Below are 15,246 nucleotides of genomic sequence, written 5' to 3'. Positions count from 1 at the left end.
AACTGCATGCTGAAACGATTCCCTTGGCTAAGATTTCAAAAGCCAAAGGGAGAAATAACTTAGTCTATAAAGGTCAATGACAACACAGTATAAGTGTAGCCTCATGCAATAAACTAGCGCTTAAAAGACCACAGAGAATAAGACAGACACTGAAAGTAAGTCCTGTTACCACTTACTTGTCATCGGGTAAGGAAGTGACAAAGAATGGCTGGTTGTATTTGGGGGGTAACGTCAAGTTACTTGATTTCTTCTTTCCTAGAAGTGCAAGGCTATGATTCTCATGAATATCTAAGCTCAAGGTATTAGACAACCTATGAGAAACAATGAATGGAAGATCTTTCAGACGTTCCAGATCACTGATTTGCTCGTGACGGATCTGCAGTCGAATTGTGTAATCTCCTTTCTCCAGCTTCAAGGAATACTGAAAAAGAAAAGTATTCGGGAAAAGTGAAGTTGAGCCACATGAACAAAAGTCACAACCTAAGGGGACAGACAGTAGGAATGCCCCCTTACACAGCGCTCGGTGTGTGACGCACAGGGCAAGTTCTGATGCACACATTTACACGCGCACAGCATCCCGACTGAGCGGCTGAGCAACGGTTAGGGTCAGAGTCGTCACGTGACCCGTCCAAGGTCACGGGCAGAGCAGAGAATCGGGGAGCTGAAGGCGGCTCTGGCTCTAGAGCGCTGTACCTCCCACAACCACAGGCAACTCCTACGCTCTCAGCTGACTCCGTCTCCACTCATAAAGGTACTGACCTCCCTGTTCGTGGGTCTTCATAGGCACGTATAGAACACAAGAACGAGCAAAACTGAGGTGCTGTGTAATATCTCAGACAGACATACATGTGTGTGATCATACACACGACGGGTAACCTTTAGATTACATCCAACACGCCACCCGGCTTACTGCAGACAGCAGAGATGGGAGCCCATGGACATGAAGGAATATGAATCTACTCAGTACTATGTTCCATCGAGTCAAGCTGCTCAAGAGGGTGGAACACTGTCCTCTCTGTAGCACCAGGTTCTTCTGAGACTAAAGCAACCACAGGAATGGCAGCGATAATAACCCATCTGCACCAGGGACCCGTGCCTGGCCTCGCTTTGATGAAAATGGAAACCATTCCCTAAATGACTGAAAACCCTGCATAGGCTGTTTTTACTATTTTGCATTGAATTATTAATGTTACAGGAAATATGTAATTTCTTGGTCATAATGTTTCTGTCAGGGATAAAATTTCTATAAATTCTAGGATTAAGAGACTGTTTCCCTTCCAAACGACAGTGCCAGGCACAGTGCCTGGCAGACAGTCAGTGATCAGTACTCAGCCCACCGAGAAGGAATGCATCTCAGAGTTCTAATAACCTGAGGACACCTGGCCCTGCCATCGTGCTCTTGATCCAGTTCAGACCTGGGACCACTTTTCGGTGCTCACACATCCTGATGGTTTGCTCTCAGCATTCAGATGGCAGTGAGCACGGGGTCGGAAGGAGAATAACAAAAGGCTCTGCCAGCCAGTGTCCATGAGTGTCCTTCTGGGCCCCCCTTGAGCCAAAGCCAGATGGAGCCCAAAGGTGAGGCTGAGCAGCTACAGCAGAGAGAGGAGCTGCCGGCCCCGTGTCAAGCGCTGAACACACACCCACACGGCATCACAAAGCAGGGACGTCACCAGAGCAAGAATCCAGGTTCATCAGCTCAGGAAACAGCTTCTGTGAATTCTAAAGATCACTGCCCACTTCCTACCTGATGAGGATATGCGTCGCCGGAGCCCATCTGTCTCTTGTTTTGGTCAAATATGATCCAGAGCTGACTGTCGAATTCCGACTCGTACAATAACTCACAGAGCAGCGGGCAGCTGGGGGTCACTTCCCCACTTTTGGGCTGTTAAAAAAAAAAAGAATAATTACTTGAAATGGTCTATACGATTTCTAACACAGATATGTAATACTGTTATCAATGAAACTTACATTAAAAGTATTAAAAACATTGTATTGAGGTAACCAATCTTAAAAATGCAGAACACTCAGTATTTAGGGACAAATAAAATGTATTTTTCCTTTACAAGGTTTAAAAGACACAAACCTAGCTAACTGCACTCATTTATAAAGCAATATATATTCTTTAGGACATTTAATTCATTGGTTATTAATAAAACAAATATATTTATAAGGTTGAAATTAGACAATCCACCAGTATCAAACATCTCCCCAGCGGTAGCTCATATTATGCTTCAATAAGAGTTTTACTAAAATCTTACTGATTCTCCATAAACTTCGACCTGACATTTATGCTCGTCTCAACTACCTTTACCACCCATTCAACCGAGGAGCCATTCTGACGTCTCATTGCGTCAACGCAGAGAGCAAAGAGGCCCAGTTCCATAATCAGAAGGCAGCTGGCTTCGACAAGACACTCAACCAGAGGACAGGTATTGGAGGACAGATGTCAGTGATTACAAGAACTAAGACTCAAAGGTCAGGTCGCCAGTAAGTAAGAATTTGTGACTTCAGATCTGAATGGTGCTTACATCATTATATATCATAATTTCCCAAAGAATAATTCTAAATTAGCCAGCGTTATTTATTTGATTCTATTTCATACATATCTATGTATACACACACACTCCCATTGAACACACTGTCCTTCCCTTATTTTACGATTGATAAAAACACAGAAATTTGTTGCAAGGATATACCTGATCACACAAACACTTACTTGATGAAAGTTGTAAGTCAGGATCATCTCATAAAGTTGACGATTATTTGGCAAAACATCTCTTGATCCTAAAGGTTTTGTTTTCGCACTCAGTGGGCTGTAATCAGACAATTACATAAGAGTCAAAGGTTCATTTAAATGAGAAAAAACTATAAGCAGCGAAAACTATGGCAAATCACAATAACTGATAAATGAGCATTCCTGGACACTGTCCTTTCCAGTGTATTTTATAACATTTTAATCATTAATTTACATAATTCTTTATTGACCAAACCACAGCAACACACGAAGTTAAAATTCTGCAGCATTAAAAAGGTGACAACCTTTTCATGATAAAAACATTTTCGACTACCAACGAAGAGTCCTAATGTAATCAGATCCCAGCACTAGGGTGATGATCCGTAACAGGGCTAAAGGACAGGTCGGAACGCAGACAGTCCTGCCCTCGTCACAGGGTGCATCCTGCCAGGTGCTCCTCCGAGGGGTCCCGGTGCATGTCACGTAAGGTCTCCCCAGAGACCTGTCCAGTTTTCTAGGCTGGAAAGTTATGCAGTGAATTTTCGTCTCCAGCCTTCATGTGACTTAAGAAAAAAAAAAAGACCCTTTCTCTAAGGAGTGAAGAGGGCCCTCTCACCGACCCCCAAACCCCAACACTGTAGCCCTGAAACATTTAAGATACCGCAGCGTTTGGACCCAGCTCTTCAGAGTTATGCAGGGAGCCAGATCTTCATACTTCAAGGAGGACTGAACATCAAAACGGTTGATTCCTTCTGATGCATGCTACGAAGGATATTTATCAAATTAGTTTCTCCAACTTCCTGAAAATGAACTGCATTTTAAAGCACTTAGACCTCAAATAAATGTGTCACATACACATTTGTTTATTTGTTTCTAAGCACCCATGAAATAAAGACTATTGCTATTTCCTGAACATAGGTAATGTCCCCATTAAAATTTAAATCCAACCACTGACATTATTTCACAGTAACCTGCATAATTGACCTTGAAAATGATGGAAAGGTGAGCTTACAATGTTTAACTGTGGAGCGGTACACACGATCCCATGGAAAGAGATAGTGTAGTCAATGTTGACATCGCTGAGACTTGCCCACCAGCGAGCAATGCAAAACTCGATTGCTTTCCCGCCCTGCAGAGAAAAATGAAACATACTGTAAATGCGTGAATCACAAAATACAAACAGATGGCTCAAAGCAGTTCTATGGTTTCAAACTTTTCCTATTTGTACAGAGAGAAAACTCGAAGAATCCTGTCATTAGCTGTGCATGGAGTTACCCAAATCAGCTGCGGAAACAGAACACAGGTATTTAAATACACGGTTATCCACCTACAATCCTAAACTGCTTGTCATAAGAGATCTGAGGCGGTTTCCAAGTATGTATAATAAATTAACAGTGAAAACAACCAGAATAAAAACAGGACCAAGGGAAAAATCATTAAGAACAATGGCAAGAGAAGGGGTATGACAGCTGTGTAGGCATTTTCAGTAGTCACAGGCAGTAGTGGTGGGCTCAGAGCTGCCTGGCAACCAAAGTCAAATGAAATTATGGTCCCCCCCTTCCTTCTTATTAAAAAAATCAGAAACAAAATCTGTTCCTTGAATACTGAGTTTTAAATTTTCTAGTAATCAGCACACTAAGTTCAGTCGCTCAGTCATATCCAACTCTTTGCAACCCCATGGGCTACAGCACGCCAGGCTTCCCTGTTTATCACCAACTCCCTGAGCTTGCTCAAACTCATGTCCATCGAGTCAGTGATGCCATCCAACCATCTCATCCTCTATTGTCCCCTTCTCCTCCTGCCCTCAATTTTTCCCAGCATCAGAGTCTTTTCCAATGAGTCAGTTCTTCAGAACATCAGGTGGTCAAAGTACTGGAGTTTCAGCTTCAGCATCAGTCCTCTCAATGAATATTCGTCAATGAATGTTCGGGTTGATTTCCTTTAGAATTGACTGGTTGGATCTCCTTGCAGTCCAAGGGACTCTCAAGAGTCTTCTCCAACACCACAGTTCAAAAGCATCAATTCTTCGGCGCTCAGCTTTCTTTATGGTCCGACTCTCACATCCATACATGACTGATGGAAAAACCATAGCTTTGACTAGATGAATCTTTGTTGGCAAAGTTATGTTTCTGCTTTTTAACATGCTATCTAGGTTGATGAAAGCTTTTTTTCCAAGGAGCAAGTGTCTTTTAATTTCATGGCTGCAGTCACCATCTGCAGTGATTTTGGAGCCCAAGAAAATAAAGTCTCTCACTGTTTCCATTGTTTCCCCATCTAGTTGCCATGAAGTGATGGGACCAGATGCCACGATCTTAGTTCTCTGAACGTTGAGTTTTAAACCAACCGTTTCACTCTCCTCTTTCACGTTCATCGAGACACTCTTTAGTTCTTCTTTGCTTTCTGCCATAAGGGTGGTGTCATCTACTTATCTGAGGTTATTAATATTTCTCCCGGCAATCTTGATTCCAGCTTGTGCTTCCTCCAGCCCAGTGTTTCTTATGATGTAATCTGCATAAAAGTTGAATAAGCATGGTGACAATATACAGCCTTGATGTACTCCTTTCTCAATTTGGAACCAGTCTGTTGTTCCATGTCTGGTTCTAACCGTTGCTTCTTGACTTGCATAACACATTTCTCAAGAGGCAGGTAAGGTGGTCTGGTAATCCCATCTCTTGAAGAATTTTCCAGTTTGTTGTGATCCACACAGTCAAAGGCTTTGGTGTAGTCAATAAAGCAAAAGTAGATGTTTTTCTGGAACTCTCTTACTTTTTTGATGATCCAACAGATGCTGGCAATTTGATCTCTGGTTCCTCTGCCTTTTCTAAATCCAGTTTGAGCATCTGGAAGTTCACGGTTCACATACTGTTGAAGCCTGGCTTGGAGAATTTTGAGCATTACTTTGCTAGCATGTGAGATGAGTGCAATTGTGTGGTAGTTTGAACATTCTTTGCACTAGAAAGTTTAAAGATGAATCATATTACTCTAACACATACAAGAACACAAGTGAAAGTTTACCTTCTGATCACTTATCTTCAAGAAGAGATAAAGGAAAAATAAGGGATCCAACTCAAACTACTAAGTAGCAAGTTTAAAGAAGGTCATCAGTACATTCACCTTCTAGAAGGAAGCCCTCATTTCTCACATTATGGGTAAGTGTGGAAATCTGCCACACTGAAGTAATTTGTAGGAAGGAGCGGCAGTTTTCACCTATAGAACAAATTAACCTCATGGATTCTTAACAACAGGGCAGTAATAAAATGACTAAAGTAAATAAAAAAGTCTTAAATATAAAAAGTCTACCACACAATGAGAAAACAGTCTTAACCAGGGTCCACTTTGTGAACCGTCAGCATGTAGCATACCAGAACTTTCTTTTGACTAAATTATTTAAGAGTTAGAGAGATTAGTATTTACCTCACTTGGTCTTAAGTGTCTTAGTTAGATGACCTATCTTCTGACATTACTCAGGATTAATAAAACACACAGGCCCAGTGTGCTCTGAATACAAACTATCAAATCAAATCAAAATACTTAAGTCTTAGCTCACACCAAGGGCTTTCCAGGTGGCTCAGTGGTCAAGAATCCCGCCTGCCTGCCAAGGAGGAGGCTTGGGTTCGATCCCTGGGTCGGGAAGAGCCCCTGGAGGTGGGTGTGGCAACCCACTCCAGTATTCTTGCCTGGGAAACCCCACTGATACAGGAGCCTGCTGGGCTACAGTCCTTGCAGTCACAGAGTCGGACACGATTTAGCGACCGAGCAACAACCAACCGCCCACACGGAAAACAAATGGAAACAGTTTTAGGGTTTCAGACTGTTAATTAAAACTTACTAAGACCGGAAAAGCTTCAGTGAGCGTTCCTTTCTCTGGAAGGGAACAAAATTTGTAGAATTCGTGACTTCTGTACGCTCTCTGCTTCACAAGCTGTACTGCGTGGAGGACAAACTTGGCAGACACCTCAGAAGAGCAGGAGCACACGGTGACCTCTGAGGCAAGAAGGCAAGAGGCAACAGTTTCACTGCTGAGGTTTCAAATGGACACAAACTTCCATGACACCTATGCCTACATCAGGGGAATCAGCTATCAAGAATAAAATGATACATTCAAATGAAACCTGCCTATTTCCTTAGAAACAATGAATTGACAGAATATTAATTAAGATGAGAGGGTAGAAAAGTTAGCTATGGAAAATAAACAAATCAGGATTTAAATGAGCAACTGCCTAGCTGCAAAGAGCATGAAACAGAAGTGGTCCACAGATGGACACACAATTATCCAAGCTGGGGGATTTTTAAAATCTCTTCCTCCTCTGTTGTTAAGTTCAGCCTTTCCTTATACTTTAGCTCAAAACCAATCAGTTCCTAATAAAGAGGACTTTAATTTTAGAAACCTCTGTTTGTTATCATGCCTAAGTTCCATTAGTATCCCTTTTTTCAACTTCACTGGTAAGTTTTCCTAATCTCTCCCCCTTGGTTTATCTGCTCTGGCCTTCAGAATCCACACAATGATGAGGGGGTGGGTGGGGGGTGGGAAGGAGTTTCAAGAGGGAAGGGACATGTGTACTTCTGACTGATTCATGCTGTTGTATGGCAGAAACCAACACAACATTGTAATGCAATTATCCTCCAATTAAAGAAAACAAAAAAACAAAAAAAGACAAGTGGGCAAGACAGACTCTAATTTTACTTACCAGCCCATGTTGCACCCTCAGGAACCTCAATAAAATGCCTTCGAATCTGACCAGGTTTAAAATGTACATCTGTCAAGGCTAGGTCATAATGTGTTGATTCATTTACTCTGAAAATTAATAAAAATTAATGATTAAACATGAAACTCTCATTAAAAAGGGCTTCATACTGTAAACCCCCTGGCACTCTAGATTTCAATAGCTCCTGAGAAATGAACATAGGAAGTTAAAGGCTGGGAACGAGCCGGTGTGTACAGTATCATCTCATCTTTGCAACATGTCAGGAGAGAGAACTGGGGGACCCGTGTAGACGATTTTTCTGCTCTTTACTTGTTTTATGATTTGTGTATAATACACCCAGACACACAGTTCTTTTTTGTTGCCGCTGTTAACGGAATTCTACAACATCCACAGAATTTTCCAAAAATCAGAATCTGGACTATTTTGACTCTAAAATACCAAAATCAAAGGCAACATTTGTGACTCTGATACTGTCTTATCCCTCTGAAACTATTAAATTTAATCCCTTTTGTAGTTACAAAATGCAGCCACGCCGGAAATGACGCGGTACGAAGGAAAACTACTTTCACAGGGTTTTTGAAAAGGATCAATGAGACACAAAGGTCAAATGTTTACTTATCCACACCGGAAAGCTAAAGCAGATACCAAGGATTAACTCTACTCAGTGTGACAAACATTTAATGAGTGCCTACTCCATCGGGGGCACAGCTACTAGAAGCTACAGACGCAACAGAGAATCCTCGGCCAGTCCCGTGGAGACAGAACGCCCAAAAGAGATGCTGAACGCAGCGTGCTCTGGGAGACGGGGAGCGCTCGTGGAAAAGATGCAAAGTGCTTCGTCTGTGCGGAGGGGCCCCAGAGAGCTTCTGTCAGGAGAAGAGGTCCTAGCCAATTCCTGAATCTCACACGTTACCTCGTCTAATAAGTTCCTGTTGGACTTCCAGGGAAAATGCAGCTGAGAACTTAACCGTTCTGCCATTTTTTCACTTGTGTTATCTCCATTTCATTCTATGTTTCATACAGGCTGAGACCTACTGCATATTAAATATTATTGTGTACCTGACTCCACAGAAAGTGCTACCTCAGAATTTCCCACTGTTTCTAGAACTCTCATCTCAGTCTTGTCCTTCATGTACTGAATCATTTTTCGTGTCTATTCTGTACAGTGGGCTCCATGTGGGATTACGTAAGATGCAGGCCGAGTCTTCTGTGGGCTCAGTCAAATGGGGTCAATTAAAAATGACAGCACACTGGTTAAAGCCTAAGCCACAGGCATGTAAAAGTGAGAAGCAGCAGAAAGGAGGGACTCCCTTCAGCTGGGGATGCCCGGGAACCCGCCTGGTCCTTGGGTTAGGAGACAGGGGACTGAAGCAAAGAATCAGCTGTGCAAACGGGCCCCTCCTGAAGACAGCGGGAAGGTCCGCTCTGGTGAGCTCGTGGGATGTAGGAAGTGGAGATGGAGCTGCAGGGGACATGGGCTCCGCAGGACCACCACTGGCAATCTGCAGAGCAGGATCCTCGGGCGAGATGCTAAAGGATCTTATACGGAAGCAGTATGATCAGACCTGACCCTTCAGTCCGGGGTAGAAGACAAGATGGAAAGGGAAGAGCCGGAAACAGAGGGGACTGGAAATGCAGAAGAACCAGGAGACAGTGTGATTCCAGAGATGGGGGTGGCGGCCGTGAGGTCGGGGTGGGAGGGGACAAAGTCACTGTCAAGACACCGCAGAGGCTTCAGGCCTCCAGCCCGGGCAGTCGGGAGGGCGCCGTCACCCTGCTGGAGGGCAGGCGGCAGACGCCATTAATCCTCCTCCCTGTGAACAGGAACAGCTGACCGACCACGTGCCACCTTGGATGCTGAGAAAGGAGCACAACTGAAACCCAGTTCCTCGGCTCTGGCCTGCAGATGCTTTACAAGCTCAGCCCATTCCCATGAACAGCCACCGCACAGTCACACGGACAGCACACGGGTGATGACCAGGCACTCACTTTGCTGCGATGACCGCGGTGATGGGGACTCTGAACAGAGGGCCTGCGCTGGGTGACGCTATGTCGTAGCCACATACCTAGAGGAAAGAGCTAAGTGTCAGTATCCACAAACAAAGCTTCTTTCAAAGGGGAGAATGAAAGAGGGTGGACCTACTCACAGAATAAATTCATCTCATATTAAAGGTGAAAGGTCCTAAGTAAAAGCATCAGTTTTCTGATGTCACGTCACGTATCAATGGCAAACAGCCTGAACAACTATATGCAGGCCAACCCGACTAACTCAGCCTAAAGGGTAAACAGTCTGCCACACAAACACTCCTACACAGTGCAAAGAAAGCAGAAATGAGGACACGCAGGTGAGTACCTCTGTATAATGCAGTCCTTCCCTTAAGCCCCTGGGGTCCACACGTATGTTTATGTGTCTGCACTGATTCATGAGTTCCAAATGGCTGGGACACTGAACCCACGATGAATTCGAAGTTAAGGCTAAATGAAGCTGGAGGGATATTTTCTCAGAGTTTTCTGGCATTAAAAAAACCAAAAAGTGAAGATTAGCTCTGTTTTCCCCTTCTTCCATTTTAAAACATTCTGTCGTCTCTCAAGAACATTCAGCAGCAGGAAAGCACCATTGGCTATAAAATGTAGTAGGCACGGGCTCCCCAAGCACAGCCCACACACATCAGTCACACCGTCTCCCTCACACGTATTTCAGCAAGCTTGGGGTCCATCCACGCGCTCATCCAGCACGGCCACAACCTTAACATAAGGCGTTTAGGGCCGTTTTTTCATACTGCATGCAGTTAACAGAATCTAAGAGACTCCTAATTTACAGTGATGACAATTTTGTTTACATTCACTGAGCTGGGGTTCTCCCTGGTTGCTTCTGATTTTCCCACTCTGCAACGAAAATCTGGGTCTTACACTCAAGCAGTAAAGGTGGGAAAGAAAAGGCATCGGATGCTTTATGATCCACAATTTAATAAGAGCTCTAGGTGACTGAAGGCCCATTCTACTACTTTCTTGTAGTCACACTGCTAACTCAACTGCCACTGTATCAGGGTCCCCAACTGCCATCAGCTTCCCCTATGCTCTGAAATGTACAGTAACATGAACACTGTTCACGCCTATCTCTTTAAAACATCAGCCTAAACAGCACTTCTCTATTACAGTACAATTCAAACCAAAAATGTGAACATGTGCGCTTACTCTCTGGCTACCACCCACCAGTATTTTCTGGAAATACAGGCTCAATGCCAACGCCATGATCCGAAGGTGCAGCCACCTGAACAGGATCTCGGAGGTAGATGCCACGGTTAGTTCCCACAGTAACAGTGAAACCTAATTTATTAGCAAACGATGTGTTCTGAACGAGGTAGTCATAGGCTTTATCGACCTAAGTAAAAGGATACAAATAGTAAGATACACATAATTGGGTCAAAAAAAATCTTCTGTTGTAAATCACCCACTTCATTTCAGTTGTAGCAAGAAGTCAGCTTCAACATTCTCCTCTCTGAACTACGTGATAAAGCCCATTAAGAGGCCAGCTCTACCTCACTGGACAAAACACTGGTCCAGCCACTGGACTCACCTTCCACTTCACCCTCTTCCTCCCAAGTGATGACGCTAGGAATCCTCCACGTGCCACTATGTCTGGTCAGCTTTTACCCGCTGCCCTCTGCCATCTCTCTATATATCTTACATCAATTACATTTCTCTATCATACCACCACAAATTCAACTAAATCTCTTTTCATACCTTCTTCGCTTATGGTTCGGAGAACTACTCTGGCCATATAGTCAACAATTAGAAAAACTCAATCACTATAGTAGGGATATTATCCAATAACAGCTAAAATATTATCCTATTGATCTACAACCCGCTTCTCAAACAAACAACAATACCTGAATAATACCATGTCCTTGGGCAAATACTTCTATGTTGTCAGCCTTCACTGCAGTGTTTTCAAGAGCTCTTCTGACGGAATGAACTGTGTAGTTAACATCATTAGCTTTCAGACCTAAAATCAAAAAACGAAATCAAGAAACTAGTGTTTATTTACAGAAGACAGTTACTTGAAACGCTTCCCCCGGCCTCCCCCTGCCCTAATATGGATAACGTGTACGTTTTCTGCTTTTAATGTTTTTGTGTCTCAACATTCATTTTTCAATCTTTTTTTTCCTTAAAAATGTGACAAACAGTATGACTCATAACACAAAGACTTCATTCAGTGAAAACTTCCGCACGCCCACTATGATGCAGCATGAAGGTGGGCTCGGCACAGGGACCAAAAGGCATTCCAGTGATGTCTTCCTTAAGACAGTGCTGGTCAATCAACGTGGTCACTGGCAGAAGGTCTCAACCAGGGCGCACAGGATACACACCAGGGGTACGGAAACAAGCCAGAAAGATGCTCAGGCCCCACACAGCTCAATCAGCACCTTGGAGACTGGATCCCAGGAGGCTGATGACAAGCCTCCTGGTCGACAACAGGGGACAACGAGGCTGGGGGTGACTGTCTACGTGACGTGGAGGCCACCCAGCCATCCACATTCTGATGATGACTGTTGTGAGAGGTGGAAGTGAGTGTGGCACGCCTGTCCTCTCCAGAACTGAACATGCAAATACTCATGAGGAGTGTAGAACGTGAACCAAACAAACATAGGAGCACGATGGCACTGTGAGAGTCAACTGAGAAAGCAAACACTTTTGTCAGGGAGCGTCCTGGAGAGGGCGATGCTCCCACCAGAACAGATACTGGGGTGGCTCTCAGGGACACACAGGTGTTCACAGGGCCAAGACTCGGCGGGAAAGGAATTCCAGGCAGACAGAATAGTGTGCCACAGAGAAGGGGCAGCAGCGAGCCCGAGACACTTGGAGAGGCTGCACAGTAGAGCGAGGGTGGAGCCCCAGTCAGTGCCAATGGCCCCATCCTCCCCGGCAAGCATGCAGCCGCCTGCCCGTCAACCTAGAAAGTCCCACCTCCCCTGGGCCAGCCACTTCACCGGCTCCATGGCAACGCTCCCTACCCTCTACTATGTCATGGAAGCGAATTTTTACTTTGTTCATAGTCAGTTCCTTCTCCAACTTTAATATCAACTCCACATAGGCAGGTCTTTTTGATGTTTTGTTCCCTACGTAGCCCCAGGCCAAAATAAAGCTTCATAGTCAGTAACAGCCAATAAATACGCTTGCTGAGTGAACGCACATTCAAACCATTACGATCACATAAACGATTCTCCACCAGACACTTGACTATGGGCCAGGTCATTACCAATTCAACCACGTTTTCTTGCCCTGAGAACTTTAGAGAATAAAAATATCTGTCTGCAAGAAGAGAAAGGTACTCAATTACTTTTTATGGCTACAGTCTGACTTTATTTTATGCCATCAAATTTATTTTATGAAACTGTCTAGACACTTCACACCTCCTTAAGCAAGGTTATATATAAACAAGTAAGCCGTGGATTTTAGAACCCGGACTGAGGTGAAGCACAGGAAGGACAGAGGAGCCTGGCCTGCTGCAGTCCACGGGCTCACAGCCAGACACCACCCAGTGACCGAACAGCAGCAAGGTGAAGTGTAAAATGATACTTTGAAAATCCATTTCTCCGTGTCACGTCTATCTCATTAAGAGTGCTTAGCCTGTGACAGAAACGTGGGAGAGCCGACGACTCGTGGCTCCGGCAGGAGCCTCCGAGCGGGGTAGCTGAGCCGCGGGAGGCGCTCCTCACCTGAGAGGACCAGGGCGATGCCCCCGCAGGCGTTGGGAGACGACATGGATGTCCCGTTCATGAGCTGGGTGCCCCGCAGCGTCCAGTTGGGGACGGAGGCGATGGCGCCGCCCGGGGCGCTGACGCTCACTCCGAGGGCCCCGTCGGCGCTGAAGGAGAGCAAGGCAGAGTCTGCTTAGGGAGGGGGCGCTGGGCCAACGGGCAGATGAGCTCAGGGCAAACGCCCTGCGCCTGCCCCCAGGCAGTCGGACAGAACGGCTGTGACCGGCCGTGTTGGGAAGACCCCCTGGAGGAGGGGAGGAAGGGCTACCCACGCCAGTGTTCCGGCCTGGAGAACGCCACGGACAGCGCAGTCCACGGGGTCGCAGGGAGTCGGACACGGCTGGGCGACTCTCCACTTCACTTCCACGCGCAACCTACCTGGGGCCTCGAGAAGACCACGTGTACTGATTTGCAGGTAACTTCTCTCTCAGAGAGTACTCGGCAACCATCATATCAGGAGACACGTAGGCGCCCACACCTGTGGGGGGGATGTGGTCATTGACAAAAGGACACAGAACAGGGGTCCCGATTCGAAACCCACTGCTCCCCCGGCCGTGGGATCCCGGCCAAGCACCTGTTCTCTGGACACCACCGTTCTCTCTCACAAAATGGAAAGGTGAAAAAATTTAACGAGCCAGGCAAGGTCACTACGTACCAGACACTACACGAGGTGCTGTGCTTTTGTATATAAAAATACCTACCAGGACTGTTATGTGGACTAAACAGGATAATGTAACTAAAAGTGTGTGTATGTGTAAAAGAGAAAGAGAAACGTGTTTCAAACTGTAAAAATATAACTTCAGAAAAATGAAGGAATTAGTTGATTGATCTTCATTTTTAAATGACCATGGTATAGAAAATTCTACCCATGAAATTGGTAGTAGCCCTCCCATGCAAAGTGGCTGCAGTAAGCCAGTAACAAACATGTAACATGCTACAGTCTCCTAGATAAATGTGCAGACGCAAACTAGTTAAGACTCTGAAATCACAGAATTCAGAGATCAAAGGCAGGCCCCTCATGCCAGGGATGTGGAAACACGGCCGAGAGGGGTTAAAAAAATGTACTGAAGATCATGACCGGCAGAGACAAGACTCAGAATCCAAGACTATCGGCTCCTCGTTCTCCTTCACAACACACACGTCTCCTAGGTAGAAGGCTGGACAGAATGACTGAATTCAGAGGACTGAGGTCAACAATGCTGCCACATGAAACTGTAGTCATTTTGTAGAATTTAGGTTAAAGTGTTCTGCCAGTCTGAGGATAAGAAAACGGCAAGATACTGAGCGCTGTAGCGGAGCAGCGCATTTAGATCACCAGGCGCCTCTCAGGGTTAGTTTGTTTCCTTTTGTGTCCTTAAAAGGATCCAGAGATCTGGAACACACAGTGCATGAATCACTGGCAGGCACTGCTGTCTTAGGACATGATTTAACAGAATTACTTAATCAAGAGATTTCAGGTTACCGAAAGCAAGCGACACCATGCTTAAAATTTACAAGCCACGAATACAAGCATGTCCCATAAATATAAGATCACTGATCTTTTAAAACAAAAATATTTTTAAAAGGACCAGTTTCTAGTCTAACCTTTAATGCCCAAATATTGTTGTGTATCTATAACATCATCTCTAATACCTACACAACTACAGTAACTCCTATGATACGTGTGTATTGTGCCATTAATGATGAATACACCAGGAAAACTGTTTGGGACCAGTTTTTATAGTCACATGTTCAATCACAAACATTAAGAGGTGTTTTGAGCCCACGTTTAAAAATAAACCAAAAATCTTCAGGCCTCATTTACTATTTAGGGGATCTCCATTCACCCTTCCTCATTCATGCCTCACATTAAAAAAACCAAGGGGTGGGTTTCATGTTTTGCGGGGTTTTGTTTTTTGCACAAGATGGCAGCTACTGTTGTATAATAGAAGCTAATTTTATTATTTTCATGTTATGACTCCAAATAATTTGATCTCTTACAACTTTCGTTGACAGGCATTGTTGTTTCCTGTTGGATTCCAGTGAAGCAGACAATACCGTA

The 15,246-nt window shown here is 44.7% G+C and overlaps 1 protein-coding gene across 6 annotated transcripts in view; it reads right to left on the bottom strand.

The window, feature by feature from the left end:
• TPP2 (tripeptidyl peptidase 2) overlaps nt 1–15,246 on the bottom strand; it is a 61,908-nt gene that overhangs the window by 18,971 nt on the left and 27,691 nt on the right. For all 6 annotated transcript variants that reach the window (XR_005725746.1, XR_005725747.1, XM_040267419.1 and 3 more), the window contains 13 exons: nt 13,584–13,683; nt 13,164–13,312; nt 11,334–11,449; nt 10,657–10,825; nt 9,797–9,954; nt 9,433–9,509; nt 7,426–7,532; nt 6,567–6,721; nt 3,750–3,866; nt 3,399–3,499; nt 2,720–2,816; nt 1,748–1,885; nt 177–421 (listed from right to left, as the gene is read on the bottom strand). Coding sequence is in view for 4 of the 6 variants with exons in the window: in XM_040267419.1 (XP_040123353.1) it covers nt 177–421; nt 1,748–1,885; nt 2,720–2,816; nt 3,399–3,499; nt 3,750–3,866; nt 6,567–6,721; nt 7,426–7,532; nt 9,433–9,509; nt 9,797–9,954; nt 10,657–10,825; nt 11,334–11,449; nt 13,164–13,312; nt 13,584–13,683 (1,729 nt within the window). In the remaining 2 variants the exon portion in view is untranslated. The remainder of the gene's footprint in view (nt 1–176; nt 422–1,747; nt 1,886–2,719; nt 2,817–3,398; nt 3,500–3,749; nt 3,867–6,566; nt 6,722–7,425; nt 7,533–9,432; nt 9,510–9,796; nt 9,955–10,656; nt 10,826–11,333; nt 11,450–13,163; nt 13,313–13,583; nt 13,684–15,246) is intronic.

Source organism: Oryx dammah, unplaced genomic scaffold (genome assembly GCF_014754425.2).
Source record: "Oryx dammah isolate SB20612 unplaced genomic scaffold, SCBI_Odam_1.1 HiC_scaffold_24, whole genome shotgun sequence".
NCBI classification, from domain to species: Eukaryota; Metazoa; Chordata; class Mammalia; order Artiodactyla; family Bovidae; genus Oryx; species Oryx dammah.
This window is presented reverse-complemented; position numbering and strand designations above follow the sequence as displayed.